This window comes from Diabrotica undecimpunctata, chromosome 7 (assembly GCF_040954645.1).
Source record: "Diabrotica undecimpunctata isolate CICGRU chromosome 7, icDiaUnde3, whole genome shotgun sequence".
In the NCBI taxonomy this organism is placed as follows: domain Eukaryota; kingdom Metazoa; phylum Arthropoda; class Insecta; order Coleoptera; family Chrysomelidae; genus Diabrotica; species Diabrotica undecimpunctata.
The window spans coordinates 74,633,200-74,655,949 of NC_092809.1; the positions used below are offsets into that span (position 1 = coordinate 74,633,200).

Genomic DNA, 22,750 nt, shown 5'->3' on the forward strand with positions numbered 1-22,750 from the left:
TAAACTGATAATCTGGCAAAAAAAAACAAGTATACGGAATCTATAAAAAATCACTCAAACTTACTATTGAAATAATTATACAAGGATACATACAAAGTATCAAAGATACATCAAGGATACATAGAAAGTATCCTTGAAGCGAATGCTCAACAGTATGGACAGATTATTAATAAGCAAAAAACAAAGTATATGAAAATGGGCCAGACCACATATAAAGACACAACTGAAGACTACCACAAACAAGCAGAGTAAAGCGTATTGCTTCAAAAAGATGACGGAGTTTATGTATCTAGGAATAACCCTAATAAGTAAAGGATAAGAAAATCAAGAAATTGAGAAGTGGATTTCGAGAGGAAGGAAGACAATCGGAGCTCTACAAAAATTTTTTCTTCTTCTAATACCAACAACCCTTTGTGGGTCTTGACCTGCTTAACTAGTCTTTGTAATTTTACAAAGCTAACGATATCTGCTCTCTGCATTAATTCATCCAGCTCATAGTTCATTTTTATTCTCCACGAACCATCGCTACAATGGTCCAAACACCTTTCTTAAAATTTTGCGCTCAAATATTCTCAATTGATTTTTACTAGTGGTTGAAAGAGTCCACGTTTCACATCCATAGGTGACCAGTGGTCTAATAACTGTTTTGTTGTAGATTCTAATCTTAGACTCATGACGCAGTAACTTACTTTTCAATAAGTCTTTGTATGCGTAAACGTACTTATTACTGCTAAGAATCAGTGCTTGTATTTCTTGACTGACTTTATGATAATGCTATCATTTATTATTGAGCCTAGGTAGGGAAAAGTAAAGACATATTCGTAGGTATGGTTTTCTACCTGTATATTCTCATGGCCATTCGATTTTGTGCACTTCATATATTTTGTTTTCCAGTCGTTCACATTTAGTTTTCTGATAATAGCTTTCAAAGTTAGATTAAAAAGTGCTATTGATAAGGCTTGATCATGTTTTGTCTATCTATTCAATCAAATGCCCGTTTGAAATAAATATACAGGTTGTAAATAGGTATGTTCAGCACATTTTTCATGTATACCTCTTAAAATATCTGTTTGGTCTATAGTTTTATTTTTTCTAATTATTCTATCACTAATTTTTTTTCCGAAAATAATTCAAGTCGGCTCTATATAATACCTGTTAATACCTTTTAGGCGACATTTAACACAGTATTGTTCTTGTTTTGTATCCTTGAGTATATCGCTTCTGGTTTCTTCTATTCAATCGACAATTCCTTTGTAGACATTTTTGCCTAGCTGTATTTTTGTTTTTTATTACTTGTTGACAATCTTGGTCAAACCATTCCTCGTTTATTTTGCTTAAGGTTTAGCCGTATGTTTCCTTTGCTGTATTGGTAATTGTCGTTTGGATGATATTCCATTCGTCTTCAATGTTATTTTTCTTCTCCTTTTTCATTCAATATTAGCTTTTTTCTGCTGGAACTGATTCTTCTTTTTATGATTTTTAAACATAAATGTGTTCCATTTTCTGTGTTTGTCACCTTTCTCTTTTCTTACCATTGATATTCTTTGTTTTATCTTCAATATGTCAAAAAATGATCCCAATCGCAATTTGCGCCTCTATAAGATCTAACACTTTTTACGGAGGTTGTCCATCGCTTACATGGTAATGATCAATTTCCAGGTATCATGCAAGTTCCTTTATAAATATTTTTATAGGGGAAACACGTACTAACTACTCTGAGTTTATTTGCCATTGAAAACTGTACCACTCTTATACCGTTATTGCTGGTAATATCATCTAAGCTATGCTTATCGAAGGATTCTGCAAATATGGGCTCTTTTCTCAACTTAACGTTTATATTACCCAAAACTATAACTGCATTTTCTTTTGCACATTTTTACATTTTACATTTCAGAGAGGTAAAATTAAGATTATAGCGAACATTGATCCAACACACGGTCCTAAAGCGAAACGTGTGTTATGAAGAAGAATCAAGAAAATATCTGAGAACGGAGTGTTTTAAGAAAGATATTCAAGGGAGTAAAAAAGTATAAAGACGTTTGAAGAAGACGAACAAATGAGAGATCGGAGAACTGCACGGGAAACCAGAAATTAGCCAGAGTGTCAGTACAAAGGGACCGCTAGAATGGTAGATGGAAGATGGGCAAAGGACTCGGTGCTAAGAGAGAAAAGAAGAAGAGAAGAGGACGACTACGAAAAAAGCAGCTAGATGTATGTAAGGAAGACCTACAAACAACCGGGATAACATATTTGAGAACTGCGGTTTTTCAATCACAAGTTTTTCCCTTAATTTTTAATCTCACATTATTCTTAACTTCTTAACCTATTATGGTTTCACCGTATATAATGGAGACATTGTAAAACATAGCGAGTAATATTTGAATAATTAGACTCCATTCACCTGCAAACTTGCACTTAATAAATTGTCAAATAATATATTTTCTACTTGAACTTCCTAAGAGTTGCAATAACGGCCTGGATTAAATTGTATTGTAAGCTTATAGTTCAAAATTTGTTATTATGATAGAAGCATTAACCTCTGTGCTGAGATATTCATTATTTGTAAAATTATAAAGTGGAAATTTGAGCTCATTCACGCGCAGTCTATTGTAGAAAGTTACCTAACCAACAACTAGAGTGTAATTATCAATAGCTGTCAATAAAACTATAATTTCTACTCCACGACTTCAACATTCTATTGTATTAACATCGTGGATCGAGAAGAATTGGACAAAGGGGCATTAGAAAATAATTCGATCCTCATAATTACATCGAATCTGTCCAGCGGTAATGAACAGAAGAAAATTAAGGAAAACAGTGTTAAACAATTCCAAGGTATGCGGCTCTAGAGTCTGTTAAGCTGTATGTATCTATAAAGTAAAATATTGCTGCATATGAGTAGTAACTGAGATTTCAAACAAGAAGACCACAGGCAAAAACATTCAGGCAGTAATATTAGCGATAAAGCAATAAAATGAGATAATAAAGTGTCTATTTTAATTCCTAACTAGCAAAGCAGAGCTATATAAGAATATTTGGTGGATCAGAACTTTTCAGGGTTGCCAGAAAAGATACAGGCTTAAACCTTGAAGAGGATCTTTTCTCTGGATATCTAAGAACTGCTACTACTAAAGAAACAATTAATTTTAACCAAGAGTAGCTGGACACTCAAACTAAAGTATATTAGACCAGGTTTTAAAAGAGTAAAATCTATTTTGTGATTTAATTAGTATCTATTGATGAGATCTCGGTATACAATTATGATATTTACCAGATAGAACAAACTGTAGAGTGAACTTAAATCGGTTATTCTTCTTCGAAGCAAAAGAGTGGTGGAAATTGTCTAAGAAGATTATGGCATTATCTTCTAATCGATAAAAGTATAACAGATCAATATTATGAGAACACTTTTGACTGAAGCTGATTGAAAAAAATTGTGAACATTGGTTAAATTAAAGTACGATCACTTTAAACATCTACCCTACTCTCGCACATCTGGCTACCTACAATTACGATCTGTTGTCAAATCTCAAAAAAACTCTGTACACAACGATTTTCGTCACATAAAGAACCTAATGCAACCATAGATTTACACAATTAGTTCAGTAAAGGTATACATATTATTGGAGTCATACTGAAAAAAGTGTACTTATTGAGCTTTTAGAGAATTTACTGGAGAATATTGTCATTTTTTACACTATAAATTTATTTTTGTTTTTCGTTTGTGTTTGGCAAACTTTTCAACTAACTTACATAATACAGTGCAATATTTAGTATTTTTTTTTTTTAAGAAAAATGTATAAAGAGAATCTTTTAATATTAATATTCTCAAAAGCAGGTTATTGCACTAACATTTGTTTATCTTTTTTGTTCTAGAGCAAGGAAATTACGCAAAATTCCTCTTCTTGAATATACCGCTGCTCATAATACAAATAATAAATATGATTTTTTTCGTTAAGACTATTATTTATTGCGTAAAAGTGCGCAACGAAATTAATAAAATTAATGACGGACGAATAACTCATTCCAAAAAGAAGTATAACCATGACAGAGAAAGGTATAATTGGTAATATCATATTATTTATATATTAAATCTTCATGTAGAAGGGCAGTTCCTGTAAATTCTGGGTAATATGTTATTTAATACCATAACAATAACAATCAAGTTCGCTTTTAATTTTCAGTATTGAATATTAGTTCTAATAATATTTAGAGGTGGCCACGATGCTGTCACGATTAATCGTAAAATATTTTTTTTTCATTTGCTACTTTACTTGCAATTTTCAATTGCTCGTTTCATTATATTTAATTAGGTTTATTTATTCAATAAATCATTAACAAAACTTGTTAATGACAGATTAACTTAACCTATTTGATTTCGTAGCATTACATTTTAGGTTTCTCTTTATTGAAAATGGTTTGGTAATGAAATATTGGTTAACACGGTATTAAAACAGTTACTAAGAATTTATAGAATAAACTCAGTAAATGATCATGGCATTACATTTTTTAAATCTCATTTTTTTCTTCATAGTAATTTTCAACTTTTCAGTTCCAATTCGATAGTGTTTGTATTTGAGTTGAATAAAAATGAATTTATAAAATATACTAGCTTCCAAAATTGTGTTTAAGTTACAAGAAAGACTTAAACATCATAATTTTTAATTCTCAAAGATGTAACTCAAAGTTAATCAAATTACATTTAAAAGGTTTTTGCCCACATATTTAGATAGCACTGATGATGGAATAGTTATTCCAGACGTTCTGTGTTTCTGTGTTTTTATTGTACCATTTTCAAAGTAATTTTAAATAATTTTTTTACAAAAAGTGTACAAGAATCTGCATGGTAAGCCACTCCTAAACAATTCACTTCATCACAACATGGCACCGTGGAACATATTCATCATATGGTTGAAAAATCAGCAATGACCTGGAATTCAAAAAATACTTTGTTCAGACTTTCTAGACATAATCAAGGCATTTAATAAAATATGACATAAAGCTTTACTCTACAAAATAAAATAAATAGACAGATTGAGACCTCAGTGCTAGTTGACGGTTCTTGTATTTCTACAGACCCAGATACTGGTACGTCACAAGTGAGTGGAGTAGGCAGATTGAGATCCTGAACTCGAATGGAACCATATCTCTCTTGATAATGGCTCCAAAATGGGTGCCGAAACGTCGAGTTTTAAATTCTCAACGCGGTTCTTCCCTAAAAATTTCAATAGTAATTTTCATACAAATATATTATATATAAATATTATATATATTATATGATGCCTTTTCATAGTTATAGCATTTTTAAATCCTTTGGTATATATTAAAATCACCCCGTATATGTTAGAACACCGAGGAGTATTTTCAATGTATTTCTGTTTCCTATCGTACGTATTAAAACACCGAAATATTCTTTCAATACTTTTTGCGACGGCGAGTTGATAATAAATACATTTTAGAGTTTGTTTATATATCACAGATGCATATTTTCTTTGATCGTTAAGCCACTTAATATTGCGCCTGAAATAAATATCCAGTTAGATCGCTGAGAACTTTTTGCGGGAAAGAGAATTACATCACTCCCGCTGAGGCCGCTGTCAGGGGCTGTTGGTTTCAGTTTTAGCCAAATTTTTCTTCAAATTTGTAATGTTTTGTGTTTTTTGTCTTCTATCATGGAAAAATGTTTACTGCAGTAGCAGTGTTACGTTTTATGTAAAATCAAAATAAGGTTGGGAAGAATCTTTGAACAAGCAAGACGCTGTGAGTGTCGGCGTTAACAACCGGCAAATTTGTTGAAAAAAAGTGATTTATACTCAATGTAATGTGTCAGTTATAATAAGAGTAATCACTGTTTTTGTTTTATGTCGTCTCTCACCTAAGAGATTTGCGGCGTTTCCAACAGATTTGACAGGTACCCACATGTGTTCCAGTTATTTAAGAAGCCGAGTCTAAAATTTGCGTCCCGATTTCAGAACATTTCTGCAGTTTGGATATGAATTTGTTCGTGTAGAAGAGAATGTAAGTCCAGTTCCTAACCGCAGAAATTTTAACATTTTCTAATAATAATTGCTTTCATAACAGTTTAAGAAATTGTAATAATTAAAATTGTATATCTTAGGGTGTGGCTTAGCTGTCCTATTAATTGTTCTCAATTTTAAAACTTAATATTGACATCTGACAGCTAGTTTTATTTGTTTGGCACATACTAATGATAACAGATCTTGTTTTTGTTTTGTTAAAAAAAAGGTTAACCATTATGTATAGTCCCATTTAAAAAGATATTTTTCATTTGTAATAATTTATTTCTGCTACAAATTATCTCCCAGTAACAATTGTAAGCTCTTTTAGCATCTCCAACTTCTAGAGTTTTTAAACGGATATGACATAGTAAGTTTGTTTTTGATATTTTGTATTTTATTATTATTATTTTTTGTATTTGTACCTGTTTGTGATGAGACAACAATAAATATTTAATTTTGTCCCTAAACCATGTTGTTTATTTCTCTTAACTTTCTTTCTTGTGTTTTTAAGAAGAAAGAGCCTTTTCTTTCATCTACCAGGAAGATTCTTCAAAGCTGCGTCCTTATTTTAAATAGCTTGAGAACCTTCTTGTGTTTTCTTTGTTCAGAAGACTCATGTAAGTACCCCTTTGTTTCATTTTTGTAGTTTCCCCAATCCCAATCCCTTTGCCATTCACTTATCCACGATCCAGTTCTCCAAATAACTGAGTAGCCGTTAGCACAGTTTCGTTTTATTTTGCTTGCTCTATCTTCACCCCAATAATTTCTGTCCCAAATTTTCAACCCCTTATAATAATACCCTATGTCGTAGGCAAAATCATCGTTACATAGTCTATGAAGGTAAGAAATACGGGTATTTGGTACTCATTTGCCTCCTTTATCAGTGTTCTCCTGTCTAAAAAAATGTATTTAATACTAAGATAATTCTCAATTCAAGTATATCTACACATCGATCAACTGTTCTAACATTCAACGCATCATCATTTATATTAAGCTAAATTTGATCTCCTAAAAGTACTAAATAAAGTTTTTATTAACCTTCTTGTTAAAATGTGAATTACCTTTTATTGCTTTCTGTATCGCAAAAACAATAATTTAATTTAAAATTTCTCTTACATATTTATTATTTTTAGGTTGTTCCTGATTCTTAAGCTATCCATTGTTATGGGTATGTCTTATATTTTCGAAGTTGTGACTGCATTCTTTAACATGAGCGAACTGGGAACTGTACCAAAATATATCGAAATTGTATTTGACAGTTTCAACGCTTTACAAGGTAAACAATACTTAGGTCATAAACTCAAAGAATATAAAAATTTAAATTAACGCAGAACAAAAGTAAAGAATCCTACATTATGTATAATATCGTTAACCCCACATTAACTATGATAATTAATTGACTCCTCGAAATCATAAGTTACATTTTCTGGTTGAAATAAAAGTCACAATTTTTCTATTTCATTAAATAAAATTCAGTAAATAATTTCAAGGTATTTTAAATACAGATTATGTTAATTATTCGACTTATTCTTCTTTAATTAAACAGTTAGGCTTTAGGTCTGTTTCTTTCTCAGTCTTGCCATCTTCTTCGAGGCCGTCTCACGTCCCACGTTTTCATCATCAGGCCGTTTCATCATCATTCTAGCTTTACAACCCTGCATGGGTCCTAGCCTCCTCAAAAATTTCTCTCTAGTCGTCCCTATCCATCGCTTTTCTCCACCAATCACGTTATTCCATAGTAGATTATCTATTCCGGGTGATTAGTTTCTGGCTAGCTTTTTAACAGCATCTTTAACTTCAAGAATCGTTGGTGATTCCTCTTCCCTCCCGTCTGTTTCTCTTACCTCACCTCTTTTGTCTTCCAGATTTTCTTCTTCTTCTTCTATATTAAGTGCCTGGTTAAAGTATTCCACCCATCTGGTTGGATCTGATTCATTTCTGGTTTGGTTAATTCAATTCTGGTTTGGTCTTTCAAATGTAGGTACATCCTTTTGTTTTCCTTAAAAATTTTATTTCATCTAACTGTATTATTTTTCTAGTTTTCGCACCATTCAAGGTTCACTAACCCTAGGTTACGACAGGTACTACCATTACCTTATAAATTTTAATTTTAGATTTTTTCCTGTTTTATTTTCGAGTATTATTTGGTTACTCGGTATTTTCTTCTAAAAGCCATTAGTTTTGACTATTATTATTATTTATTCGACAGTAAACAAAATATTAACAGCAGATTTCTAGTAGCCATCGTGAACTAAAAACACTTGCAAACAATATTTTCGATCATATTTGGAAGTTCCATCTACATATTATATGACATTACATTCGGTCAACAATGTTTGACTCGCTTTTTCTCTTGCCTCATGTCAAACCACTTCTTTTTTATTCAATAGTTGAGTTACTATATTGTTGCAAGTTAGGTACTCTTTGCCTTTCTCTCTTTTTTGTTGTTTCTAAGATAGATTCTACTTTGGGAACTTCTTAATCGATTTCTTTTTGTCACATATCGTTTCATGTTTTCAGAATTTCCCCTAATTCTTAGCTACGAAAAATCAAAATGCGTTTTAAAGGTGAAGAGTGTAGCTATTGTACGCAATTTTTGTAGTTTGCCGGAAATGAAGTCGGTTTCTATAAAGCTATTAAATAAATACATGTTGCGCGATATTTGCCATTTTTAACGACTCTTATAATTTTGTTTTTGAGTTTTGGTAGCAGATATAAGGCATTTGAATTATGCCTAAAAACGCTGAATTTAAACTTTCACATTACAAACGATCTAAAACATTTACAACTCCTATTTTTGATTGCACAAATACGTTTTTCAAAACTAAACTACTTCTGCTTCAAATTCCACCTAATGCTGCATATCTCTAATGCCTCATATTTGTTGCTAACACTCAAAATCGAAATTTCATATGATAGGTTTTGAAGATTAGGTACTACCAATGAAAATTCGACAGCGAGAGGTTAGTGGAAGTGATATATTTTATTAATCTTATGAGAATCGTAAATTTTACAGCTTTATAGACACTGCAATACAATGCAAAAATTTCATACAAAAGCTACACTTTTATCCTTTAAAACTCATTTTAACTTTTCTCGATAGGATACTCTGATGAAAAGATATCGAATTTTAACTGTCGAGTTGATACAAATTTTATTTAAAAATATGATTTTGTGTGTAAGTAGCAATTAAAATCGCCGGTCGCTTTAAGCATTGTTTCTGAGAAAACTCTTTATTCTACATCAAAATTGCTACTAAATATTTTTGTTCAAAATCCATGTTTCCCGTTCCTCTCAAACTCCCTACGAGGGGAATTTTGGAGGAAAACCCGGAGGTAGGAGTAGCAAACTTTCTGGCATCTTTTTTGGAATCCCAAAATTGAGATTCTTAGCAAAATTTATCTTATTCGTATGATTTTTAGATGTCAAATCTCTGATGACTGGACTATACGTCTGTAACCGTATTTGTATCGTCTATTAAAGCCAAAATAACTATTTACGGCAGTAAATAGACCAAAAACAGTAGCAGGAAATGTATAAATATTTAGTAAAATAATATGCCTTTGTCATTGTTATTATTGTGTTTAATCATATTTTACTTTTTAGGTGTACTTATCTTCATTATATTTATTTGCAAGAAGAAAATCCTCCTAAACTTAGCTCAGAAATGTACGATATTTGGTATACACTATTCGCCAAATACTTCATCGGTTCGTACACATTCCTCTTTGACGCTAAATGGAGTTGCAATGACAACTTTAGGAAGTCAGAATAACAACCAAAAATTAGTTTAAGATTTTATTTTTTGTAATTTTGTAGTGAAAGGAATAATATTATATATAATACATATATGTATGTACATGTATATTACATCAATATCGGTATTAAAATGTACCTGTTAGGAATAAGTGATAAAAGTTTAAACATTCAAAGATTCACTGGATATTTTTTAGACTCTTCATGTTCCTCAGCTTTATGTAAAAGTACCTTCCTTTGAATTTTCAGCATATGAATTTTATCCTTAGAATATTCGTTTCATTTGTGTGTACCTACAAAGCAGTATTAAGTACATAGTAATAAATTACCGCTGCAAGCTACTCAACTTTTATTTTTCAAGTACGGACTATCTAATATAACATAGATATTTGCTTTTGAGTCTTGGATCTCAAGGTACTTATTGTGACAATTTTAACATAAAATTTATTTCTATTTATATATCCTAGATCCATTAGTATCCCCTTCAAATGATACGCTAAAGTACAATTTGTTTAGCTAGTTAGTATTTATTTACAGACACCACTTTAAATATGTTCTCTAGTTCTTTGTATAATATAAGTTTAAAGAGTAATGGTTACAAGAAATGTTAAAAATCGATTATAATAGAAATAAAAGTTATAATTATAAAAAAACTTCATTAGTAATCAGTGTTTTAAAAACTGTCTATGCAATATATAAATATATTTCCAAAAATCGTCGACATTCCAAACTGTAATGCTTTTCTTACAAAATTGCAAAATCATTTTTGTGATATAAGCTAGGCCTTTGTATATTATAATACAAAATGTAATGTATTTTTGTTTAATAAAAATATACATGTTGCAGCTCTTTTATATTTATTTGCATTTTTATTAAATTGTTCTGTGAAATTGCTAAAGAAAAAGTGAATAGTCAGACACATAGATAAAATAATAATATAGGATACCTATACATACAGAAAGATAAAATGTATAAAATTAATTTTGTATTTCATTAGGCAACCAACTATAAGCTACACATGAACTAAAACAGTTTATAATTATCAAACAAATTATACCAAGAATCATAAACTGCTGTATTTTAAAAATAATCGTAGAATTTGTACCTATAGTCTGTCCCAAACCCTTCTTTCAGTGCGTCACTAATTTTGACGTCATATAGGATTTTAAGAATGTCGAGAATTATTGCATGGCATTTTAGTTAAATCTGACAGTTGAAGGATCGTAATCGGCTAAATGTGAAAAGGTTATTTTTTGAAAATGTGTATAAAAACTTTAAGAACTCAATTTTTTTTAATTTACATATTAGAGGTACCGTTCTGTATAAAATTTTTTATTGTGCATTATATTGGAACGGCAGTTTGTCATAATTCCTATTCTATACACTCCAAGGAAAGTGCTTAATTAGCTAAGATTTATTTATGTATTTATTATTATTTATTACAAACACTATGGCTAAAATGTATAGTATTTAAACTACTAATGTGAATATTTTTTAGACTAATTTAAAACTTACTTCAGGAACGGCAGAAACTGGTAATAAAGTTGTCCCAGCCTCTGTTTCTAATTGAAAATAATTTAATAATTTTAATATTAGTCTTTGTTTATTCTCGGTATATCTCGGCACACTTATTTAAAATATTTTTATGACAATAAATACAAAATTAAATTTTCACTGTAAAATGTCTAAAAATACTATCCTGGAATGACAATTATCATTTTATCAGTTGACATTGTCAAAGTACTGTCACTATCGAGTCCATCTGCGTCAAATTATATTTATGCGCATCATTGATTGGATATCTATTTAGCGTATCGTCGGTGATACTGCAATTTGTCGCATATCATCAAATACGGCCATTTTCCGTTTATGTATCCATTGTAACCAAATTGCAGTCCTCTACGCCCCTGCAAAATATCGCAGGTGAAAGTTTAACAGTTACCATGATTTTTTATACGTGCCAATATGTCGTAAGTTTTTCTTGACTAAAATGGATACTTCAGTATGGCGTATGTCAGAATCATTCTCTCCGTATGTGGCAACGCCGCACAATTGGATATTTCGATAAGGCGTATGTCACTTAAATTGCTCATTAGGTAGTCAACTGTAAACTTAAAAACAGCCGTTAGAAGTGATAAAAGTGAATTTATGTAGGTACATACATACAAAATACATAATATATATGGTAAGTTCTTTGTTCATTTTTGAATTTAAAATACTAAAACTTTATATATAGTCCAATTTTTAGTTGAGAAACACAATAATAATTGAAAAAATAAATAGTATAACCTCAATTTTTTTCCATAAATAAATTATTTTAATATTTAGGTTCTTATAATGAGATTTACGTTTTTTACACTGTAATTAGTTGAATAATACTATGCGACATACGACACATTGCATTCAAAATTTAGCTTATTTAGTGTTATTCCTCTTCAAGTTAGGTATTGACATACAACATATTGCATGTTTTATTTTTTCTTTTCAGAGAATCAATAATGTCGAACAGAGCACGGCTGTTGGTGGAATTAGCTTTAAATTCAGCTTCAAGAGCAGACGCCTCTCACCAAGTACCTGAAGACGATAATATCAACATTTTGACATATCAATAGGACGATGCATCAAGTCCTCAAAAAACAGAAAGCACGGTTCCAGAGCCAGTGGAAGATCTATTAGAAAATGCAGAATTGGAAGAGAATCCAGTTTTAACACCCCTGGAAGTGGCAGAAATTCCAAAAGAAACCTCGCATTCCAAAACCGATATAGCTCCAAAATCATATTATTTGGAACAGAACACAGACAATGATATACCAATAATTGACTGTCAGGAAGAAATGACAATAGAAGAAGAAAATATCGATCCATTTCATGAAAGTGACAGTGGTAGCGAGTATCTGCCAACAGAAACTGATACTGACTCAGAAAATTTAGTTGGAAACCAAGAGGATCATCAGATACCGGACGCAAGAGCAAAAAAACGCAGGAGTAAAGGGCAAAGAGATCCATCACAGTGGAAACGAGGAAAAAATTTACAAGCCAGACTTAAACGACATGCGTACATGGGATTTCAGAAAAATAGTGAAGGAACGTACCAGCAGACAGCCTATAAAGGTAGGCGCCAACTAAAGCCATCATGTGAGGGGCACAAAAATGAATCTAAGGGGCCGCAACAAAAATTTGAATGTTCGCAAATTACGAATGAAATGCGTAATCAAATATTTCACTATTTCTTGGAAATTAATTTTTGGGAAGGTAAACAAATTTATGTAAGCAGTCTTGTACTGCACTCTCAGCCCAAACACAGAAGAAGAAACACTGTCGAAGAGGAGTCCCGAAAGAAAACAGGTTTTAAATATTATTTAATAGCTAGAGATAATAAGGAGTCTTTAAAAAAATATCATGTATGCAAAAAAATGTTTTTAGCCACTTTAGGTGTTGGCGAAAGATCTGTAAGCGAATGGGTTTCAAATAAATGTTTACCAAATGAAGTGCAAGCTATTAGACCAGTTTTAGTAGAGCCACCGAAGGATTCTGAATGCACAAAAAATGTTAATACATTCTTAGACAGCCTGCCTAAAGTTGAATCGCACTACTGTCGAGCATCCAGTAGAAAACTTTATTTGGAACCCACTTGAAACAGTTACAGACATTTGCATCGTGAGTTTATTAACTACTGTGAACGTCAAAACATAAGATCTTGTTCTTGGAGACTTTTCTTTTAAACTTTTAAGACAAAAAATCTTGAAATTTACACTCCTCGTAAGGACCAGTGCAACACATGTGTGATGTTTAAGAAGGGAAATTTAAGTCAATCAGATTATGATAGACATGTTGCCAAGAAAGAACAGGCACGCTCAGAAAAAGAACAAGACAAACAAAAAGCTATCTCGTCAGAGGCAGAAAACTTAAGTTATGTCTACACTATGGACTTACAAGCCGTTCTTCTTTGTCCATATACCCAAGCCTCTGCCATGTACTATAAACAAAAACTGAAGGTTCACAACCAAACATTTTTTAATCTTAATAACAAAGATGTGGCTTGTTATTTATGGCACGAGGGAAATGGAGGTTTAGATAGCGATGTGTTTGTTTCCATTTTAGTGAAGTTTCTTAATGAAGAGATAGAAAGACACAACTCGAAGACAATAATCCTATGGAGCGACGGTTGTACGTACCAAAAAAGAAATGTAAATATGTCAAATGGTTTGCTGGAGATAGCTATGGAGAAAAATATTATTATAGAATAAAAGTACCTAGAGGTAGGACATACCCAAATGGAGGTGGATTCGGTCCACAGTGTGATTGAGAGAAAGTTAGGAAGAAAAAATTATATTGCTGTTCCCGCTGATTATACTAAAGTTATAAAAGCGGCCAGGCGAAACCCATCCCCTTACAAAGTAGTGTCTTTGCATTACAGCGATTTTTTACAATACAGCAAAGGAATGTACACACAAATTCGACCTGGAAACCAAAAAGGTGATCCTTGTGTCACAGATATTTGTGCATTGCAATATCTTCCTCAAGGACTGATAAAATACAAAATCAATTTTACTGATGAATGGCTCGTACTGCCACGAAGACCAAGTCGTACTAGAACGTCTGTAATTCACGAACCCTTATATTTATCGCCACGCCCAATTGAGGATTCAAAATTCTTACATCTTCGACAATTAAAATCTGTTATAGAATCAGATTATCATGCATTTTATGATAATTTAAAACATACCTGTGTGTCTTTCCAAGTCTATTCACATATAAAAAATTAATGTGTATGATATTTTCTTCTTTCCAGTTTATAAGTTTAGAATTTTTGACGTGACAACGTCTTAAATTAGGTTGTGGCTCGGAGTCACTCATAAAAAAGTGTAACGCCCGCTCACGTCTGTTACGATGAGTCACCGAACGAGAGAGAGGCCCGTCGGACCGGCGAATGCCTTGCGTCTCTCTCCCACTCAAACATGATCGGTCCGCTGGTGCGATGCTATTTCTCCTATCATCGTCCTATCCTCAACAAAATCACTCAAATAGAAATTAGTTAAGTTTAAGTTTACATGTACAATGTTTTAGTAAACAAAATATATTTCTATAGTTAAAATTTGTGCAATTCTTATTTTCATTCAATTCCTTGTTCCTATTGTGCAATTTAATAATATTCATATCAATAAATATTCTACCGAGAAAAAGACGTTGTCACGTAAAATCTTCGCCCGTAAAACCAACTTTACAGGCAACCGATTTTTAGTTTTGTTCTCCGCCATTTAAATAAAATAAACAAAAGGTTTGAAAATAATTAATTGTTTTTCTGAGGTGTACATGCATTACAAAATTGTCGTATGTGACATAAAATATTAAAATATTTAAACTTTCAATGCAATATGTCATATGTAACGGCATTTTGCTTAACATTACACTGACCAAAAAATCGTGTTCCTGTACTAATACCCAAATAAAAGGATACATCATACACAAATAATCGCATTTTCAAATTTAAAAATGGTCGACGAGAAGAGTTTTTTGTCTCTCCTGAAATATTACCTCATTCCGACATACGACATATTGCAGTATCACCGACGGTATGCTAAACTCCGACCAATTATATATCCGTAAATAGAATTCGCTTTAATATGCAAATACCCGTGAACGAAATATAATTTTCTAAGTTCTATGTATAATAATCACAGACTCACGTTTTTTTCTGTCACTTCTAGCTTAATGCGTTAGAGAGAATTCGATAAACTGTGGCGCACTGAAAGAAGGGCTTGGGATGAACTATATACAATATAACAGAAAATAAGCAAGACGGCTACTGCAGAAACAAGGTTAAAATCCCAACAAACAAAAAACTTAAAATACAAAGCAAATTTTAACAGATCAATAAAAGTCAATCTTACATTGAAATTAAAATAAGATAACGCCAGGATAAGGTACTTGATATAAGAGTCAAGTTCCCGACATATTTTTAACGAAATATTAACATAATAGAGAAAAAGATATTTTTCATCATTCTCTTTGCATTCATGCCTATCCGAGATCGACTTCTTTAAGTACATTTCTCCGTAACTTTCTAATTTAGGTGAGACCAATATCAAAGAATGCACTTCTTGATTCAAATATTATTATATAAAAATAAATTAATATTTTTTTTTTTATATTATTATATCTACGCCTATCCACAGACCACTAATAATCTATCTATGTTTATGCTTATGACATTTCCTGTATTGGCTAATAGAATAAAGGTCGGGGTGATACAAATAACAAGAAGAAGACAGGTTAAATGTGACGTGACAATGTGAGGTTAACTTTAATTATGTAAGGTCGGAAAATAAATTTAGCTACTACTTTTAAATTGAATTTTGTAAAATGTCCGGAACTCTCAGAGCAAGGGTGCTCCAAAGCTTTAAAAATATACACAAAACGAGAAAAAATATATTTAATGGTGATATACTCACTTTAACGGAGGCTAGAAACAAAATCAATGCAGAATACAAAAAATGTAAACATGTTTCTGATCCGGTAGCTATTGATGAATTGGTTAAGTATTCGGAGGAGGTAGAAAAGGAATTAAGAACTACGGTAATACAAGCAAAAGAAGTAAAACCTGGCGTTTTCGAAGCTAAAATAAGAGATGAAACTGTAAAATTGGAGAATGTTCCTTTTAATGAATGTGCTAACAAACAGAAAAATTAAATAAGTATCTTAAATAATTGCTTTAACCAAAGACTGAATTTAGTTTTTATCTGACTTTGTGATCTATGTATATTTAGTAAATATATATTTGTTGTTTTATAATTGTTTTTCAAAAATTTATTTCATAGTGTAGCAATAATATTCTAATGCCTAAATAATATAGCAGAAGTTCCACATATTATGTTGAATGTAAGTAGCAGAGTTACCCAAGCAACCAGTACCCAAAGAGCATTATTGACAAAACTAAAAAATGCTTAGTAGATTACATGTATATAAATTGGATTTAGAGTCACATATATTATTATAAATTTTATTAATTCATGCCAACATGTACGTGATTATTAACTTATTTATTAGCTACATCTAAATATGCTAATTTTTAAAGATCTACAATTGGATAAAAATAAAACAAACAATAAGTTTATAAATTTTAATGTGATTAATGTTTCTTTGTGAAAGAATATTTATTCAAAAAAGTTTACATTAGATCAAAGTATCACAAATGATAGGTTTTATTAACTTTTTTAATACACATAGAAAGCTAGTACTAAGATTATTGAACCAGTGATAAACTATGTAGGCTACTTATGAACTCTATTAATTTGGAAGTTTTTAGAGACATACATTTTCCTGTTTCGCCCTGAAAGACTGTTGAGATCTTAAAATATGTATAAGTATGGCTAAGTAATAAATTTTGTGCTGATTTACCAATATCATTTTCTTTATTGTTAAATGCAGGTAGCAAAGTTTTTCTTTTTTAATTTCCTTGTCCTCCAAGAACATTGGCAACCAGTATGATGTTTACTTTTTCTGCAGTGGAACTAAATAGTGTTGTGGTGCTGATTCCATACTACTGGCAGAGGTTCTTTAGCCAGGATGTTCATCAACATCTAAGATCAATAGACTTCCGTCCAGAAGTATTCATGGGAGTGCCAAAAAACTTTGTCTGCTACCACAAAAAAGCCATGATCTGATAAAAAAATATGGCTCTTTAAGCACATTCGAAAATGTTTATTGGATATACATGTGCTAAAAGGCTTCAGCTTCTGTGTAGTAATAGGCTTCCTTACTAGACCTGCACCAGTCAACTTCATACAATGGAGATATTTTATGGATACAAGCGGCTTTCCGCTAGAGCATATATGAGGCTAGTAGAAGCATAGTGGACTAAGTCCAAATTGAATGAATGGAGATAAATGGGTTTAAAAATGGAACAAAATTTTGATTTAGCTTTATGATTTAGTTTCGGAATATTTTTATTCCCACTTATTTTAGTATGTATCAAATGAGGCATAGTAATTATTTAGTACCGCAAAATGTATAGTAGTGCCAGTTGTTCCAATTTTAATTTGGGTTAGTCCACTTTGCAGAACTGCAGTTATACCAAATTCAGTGAAGCAAAATATTATGAAATAAGGAAGTTTTTATTGTTCAAACATATTGATAACACTAATATTACATCAAACTAAAAAAAAATTATATTCATTCAACATGTTCATTCAATTCAATCAGTTAACAGCTGCCCGCCAGTTGCAACTGTCGATGATTGAATACTTGTATAAAAATTATGATGCACCGGAGGAATAAATTCCATCAGTTGAAGTAGGTCTTTCTTTTTGGCATCATTTATCACATTGCCAGTGGGGTATAATATGGGTAAATTATTGTTTACTGCAGGTAGAAGAGTTTTTTGTTTACTTATATCAACAACCTCAAAGTGTATGTCATCATTATTGGAGTACTTGTAATGTATTTTATTCGGATGTTCTTTGGTGAACCATAGCCATTGAATTTTCAACCTTAGACTTTGATTGTGAGATTTTTCTGTTTGTGATCTGACTTTCTAGGACCGTTGTAGAAATAAAATCAGATGTAGTCATCTCTATAATCTTAAATGGATTTTCTTTCTTGCATTTTGTATTACGGAGTGCCAGTCAGTAGGTCCGAAAATATGGGGATCAAACTTTTTTTCTTTTTCAATCAAACCAAAATCTTGGTCACATGGTAAATAAGAGTGGCCACTCACCAAAAATTTATGATGTATTTCATCCACTGTGTATTCTGGAGAGCAAGTAATATAATTGCACAGTACTGACATCTTTATATTCCGGTTTTGGCCGCCACATTGATCGGAGTACATTATGACTTTTCTTGAAGTGACGAAATTTTTAAAGTAATGCAAAATGCAAGACCCTATTTCTTGAGGTCCTCTTGAAGCCACTGTTTCATTCCAAGTGAACATATACGAGTTATTAGTACCCATATCGTGAATACTGAAGCGGTAGGTCCACAACTGTCTTTTATAGTAACAAATTCCAGTTGTTAATACTGGGGTGGGTAGAGTTTTGATCAAATCGAAACATATAACTGAAACTCCACTTTTTGTAAGATCGGTGTCACGATTTAGACCATCTCTAGCACTCTTGGCTTTCCTTTGATGTAACTCCTTTTCATGTTCTAACTGTATCTTTTGTTCCTCATTTGCAGCTTTAAGCTTTATATTGAATAGATCACATTTGTTACATGAATCACTAATGGGTGGATGAAAATGTAGATTGAATTGAGTATTAAAAATTCTACCAAAAATGTAATATTATACAGGATTCTCCGTTTCCATCTTATACAGCTCATAGAGTTTTCCCATACTCAAATCGGGTGATAAATATTTTCTGTGGCTACTTTTTTCTCTACAATAATGTGATTCATAGCTTGTAATCTTTTGAATAAATAGCTTTACTTCAGTCTCCTTTTCGGTTGTTGTCTTATTGGCTGGAGGATGCTTTCCACGACGATCGGAAGGAGGAGGTGCTCCTACTGCTTTATTTTTCAAAAGTCTGTCCAGTCTACCAGCAAACACTTGCAACACAGCTTGAAAAAAATTTTTGCAAACCTTTTGATCTTCTCCGTTTCCATTTGGTAAAACATAAATCCTCCTTTTCTCTCTTCTGGAATTTTGGTTGGAAGTATATGTACGTAATTTATTTTGAACTTTGATTAAAGAATATAAGTAAGATGTTTGCAAATCGAACGTACCCAGAGAATAGAAATGTGTATGCAAATCTTTTTGAAGATCATGTGAAATTAAACCTGTACATTTGAGTTTACAGCTGCAGTCAACAGCGTTGAATGTTTTGGCTTTAACAGTTTTATTCAATTTGGTTTTATATTCCATACCAGAACACCGTTTAAATTTGTTAGAGTTCCTTTGCCATGTTTCAGTTTTATGAACTCGCTTTTTAGGTTTGAACTGCTTCGATGTCGTTGGTGTATTCTCTGTGACGGTCAATTCCATTTCATCATCAGTAGGCACCTACTCCGATTCAGAATCTTGATATGGTTCCGATTCTGACGATTCTGTAATGAAAAGATAATCTACTTTCAGTCAATATAAACAACATAACCTACAAAATAAATGGTTTTAGGTATAACCTTATTTCTATTTATTTCTTACTTAATAAATCCTATTACCCACCTTCGATAGAGCTCATTGTACTTAAGATATTTACGTTCACAATGAATCTGCAATTTGCACAATATTCAGATCTTAACGTAATCCACAGTATTTTCACGCGGGAAAACAGTAAAAGAACACCATACAGAAATGCAAAGTGGACTAAGCGCAGGTAGTCCACCAGTCCACTTTGCATTTCTAAGATCGTAAAATAAATTAAACGCTTAAAGTAGTATAATGCTTCCATCTAACAATCAAGTACTGAAGGTGTCTTGGTCCACTTTGCATTCGATAGATGTTTGTTTTACCGATTGAATGGTACGTTAAAATTAAAACTGCCAATTTGTGGGACTACTACTACTGCTTCTAGTAGCCTCATATATCCAGCATATATTGCATGGCTGCGAGGCATTAGATCGCAGGCAGAAAACACTTTTTGGAGACTATTAAGAACTCCAAAAACATACCCACGTTGTAGATCTGTACAAGTGCAGCAAGGCATTAGATCGCAGGCAGTCAAACACTTTTTAAAGACTATTAAGAACTCCAAAAACATGTACCATGCTCTAGACCTGTACAAGTAAACTAGTATAAATATATTTCCAAAATCCTGAAATGGTTATTCTAACTAAATAGATTGTAGTAAGCCAAACGGCTGCAGAATTATTTTATAATACATGATTTAAAAAAAAGAATGTGTGTGTGCTTGGTGGTGTAGTGACTTCCAGTCCATTGAATAATCTTATTCAGTGTCCTAGTCAAAGTCAAAATTTAATTTGTACTCTTAAATTTTCGATAATAATAGTATAATTATTCTATTAGGGATAAACGCCTACTTGGATATAATTTAATTTTAAAATCCAGAAGTAATGTGAAGCTTTAGTTGAATCTATTGCTGTTTTTCAATTTCTGGTTTTTGTTTAAAGAGTTGCCTATTTAATAGTATATTATGTAAAATGTTAAATCCCAGATGTTTAAATATTTACATTCTGTTTCAAACTATTTGACAGTCCTGCTCAACATTATTTTTGTGTATAAACGTCTATTTGGATATATTTTAATTGTAAAATCCGGAAGTAAGAAAGTTTTAGTTGTATCTAATATTGCCGTTTTTCAATTTCTGGTTTTGTTTAAAGAGTTGCCTATATAATAGTATATTTTATGTAAAATGTTAAGTTCCAAATGTTTAAATATTTATTAAAGATGATGACAATGTATTTGGGATAACTTTGTCTAAAAATTATTCATCCCAGAATATAGCTATTTCTTATTTATATATATTCAGAGGAAATATTTAGTGAAACCTGAGAAAATTGCTAACGTGAAATAGATACTTCTAAATGGAGGATGCCTAAATAAGTTCCGATGTGCGGATGACAAATTATTTTTGCATGCATTCTAAAAAGTTTACAGCTAATTAACAAAGTAAATGAAATAATTGAAAATTTGGACCAAAAATAAATATTAAAAAATTAAATTTATGGTCATCATCTATAATATAAAAATGAATCGCAAAATGTGTTGGTAAACACATAACTCAACAACGCATGGATCAATCTTAACAATTCTTTTTTTAAAATGTTCCTCTAAGTCTAAGAATGGTTTTTACGGCGAGAAAAATTCGAATAATTTTCGGGAAACTCTAAAACAGCCGTTTTCTTTTTCCCATACAAATATTTTAGGAGCGGTCTGTTCGGCCCGGTGAACACTTTGAAAGAATTAATTCAAACAAATCTTCCACTATTGAATGAAGAACACAAGTATTTATTTGATACACTTATGAAAGTAACAAATGATAAAACAGAAGGGATTTACTTCTTAGATGCACCTGGTGGTACAGGAAAAACTTTTTTGATTTCATTGATATTAGCAACAATTCGCTCATAAAATAAAATTGCACTTGCACTCGCTTCAACGGGAATCGCAGCAACTTTGCTTGAAGGTGGTCGAACAGCCCATTCAGCACTAAAATTGCCATTAAACATGCAAAGTAACGAAACTCCAACCTGCAACATTTCGAAGAACTCTGCAATGGCAAAGGTTTTGCAGCAATGTGAATTGATTGTTTGGGATGAATGCACGATGGCACATAAAAAATCTTTGGAGGCTTTAGATAGAACCTTACAAGATCTGCGGAGCAATCATAACCCATTTGGTGGTGCAATGATTTTATTAGCAGGTGATTTTTGTCAAACATTGCTAGTGATTCCACGATCAACGCCAGCTGATAAACTCAATGCATGTTTAAAGTCTTCAAATTTATGGAAACATGTCCAGGTATTACACTTAGGCAGGAATATGCGTTTCGAGTTGCAAAATGACCAATCTGGAGACATATTCTCTAAACAACTCATTGACATTGGTAATGGCAAATTTCCTATAGACACGCCTTGACTGGTTGCATTAACTTTCCTCAAAGTTTTTGTCAGTTAACTCGATCAAAAGATGAACTTATTCAAAAGGTGTTTCCAGATGTTGCTCAAAATTACAGAAACCATGATTGGTTTAGTGAACGGGCTATATTGGCTACAAAAAACATAGACTAAATGAATTAAATTTCAAAATTCAAGAACAAATTACAAGCGAATTGAGGATATATAAATCAGTTAATCGGCTACTAACCAAGATGATGTCGTTTACTATCCGCCTGAATTTTTAAACTCGCTGGATTTACCAGGATTGCCACCTCACAATCTTCAATTAAAGGTTGGATCGGTAGTTATAATATTAAGAAATATCAACCAACCGCGTCTTTGGAACGGCACACAGTTTGCGATAAAAAAATTATTGAATAACGTGATAGAAGCAACTATAATGAAAGGAAAGTATAAAG

General features: G+C 31.9%; 2 protein-coding genes across 3 annotated transcripts in view; both read left to right on the forward strand.

The window, feature by feature from the left end:
- LOC140445498 (G-protein coupled receptor Mth2-like) overlaps positions 1–10,635 on the forward strand; it is an 82,113-nt gene extending 71,478 nt beyond the window's left edge. Inside the window, exons 5-7 of one of the 2 annotated variants that reach the window (XM_072537549.1) lie at positions 3,877–4,066; positions 7,154–7,296; positions 9,627–10,635. In XM_072537549.1, coding sequence (XP_072393650.1) covers positions 3,877–4,066; positions 7,154–7,296; positions 9,627–9,814 — 521 coding nt within the window. In that variant the 3' untranslated portion in view covers positions 9,815–10,635. The remainder of the gene's footprint in view (positions 1–3,876; positions 4,067–7,153; positions 7,297–9,626) is intronic. The other variant, XM_072537550.1, reaches the window with a different exon arrangement.
- A 5,407-nt stretch (positions 10,636–16,042) lies between these two features.
- Positions 16,043–16,568, forward strand: LOC140445499 (complex III assembly factor LYRM7). Its single transcript, XM_072537551.1, has one exon. It carries the CDS (start codon positions 16,140–16,142, stop codon positions 16,464–16,466), a length of 327 nt encoding a protein of 108 aa, XP_072393652.1. The 5' UTR covers positions 16,043–16,139; the 3' UTR covers positions 16,467–16,568.
- The last annotated feature ends 6,182 nt before the right edge of the window (positions 16,569–22,750 follow it).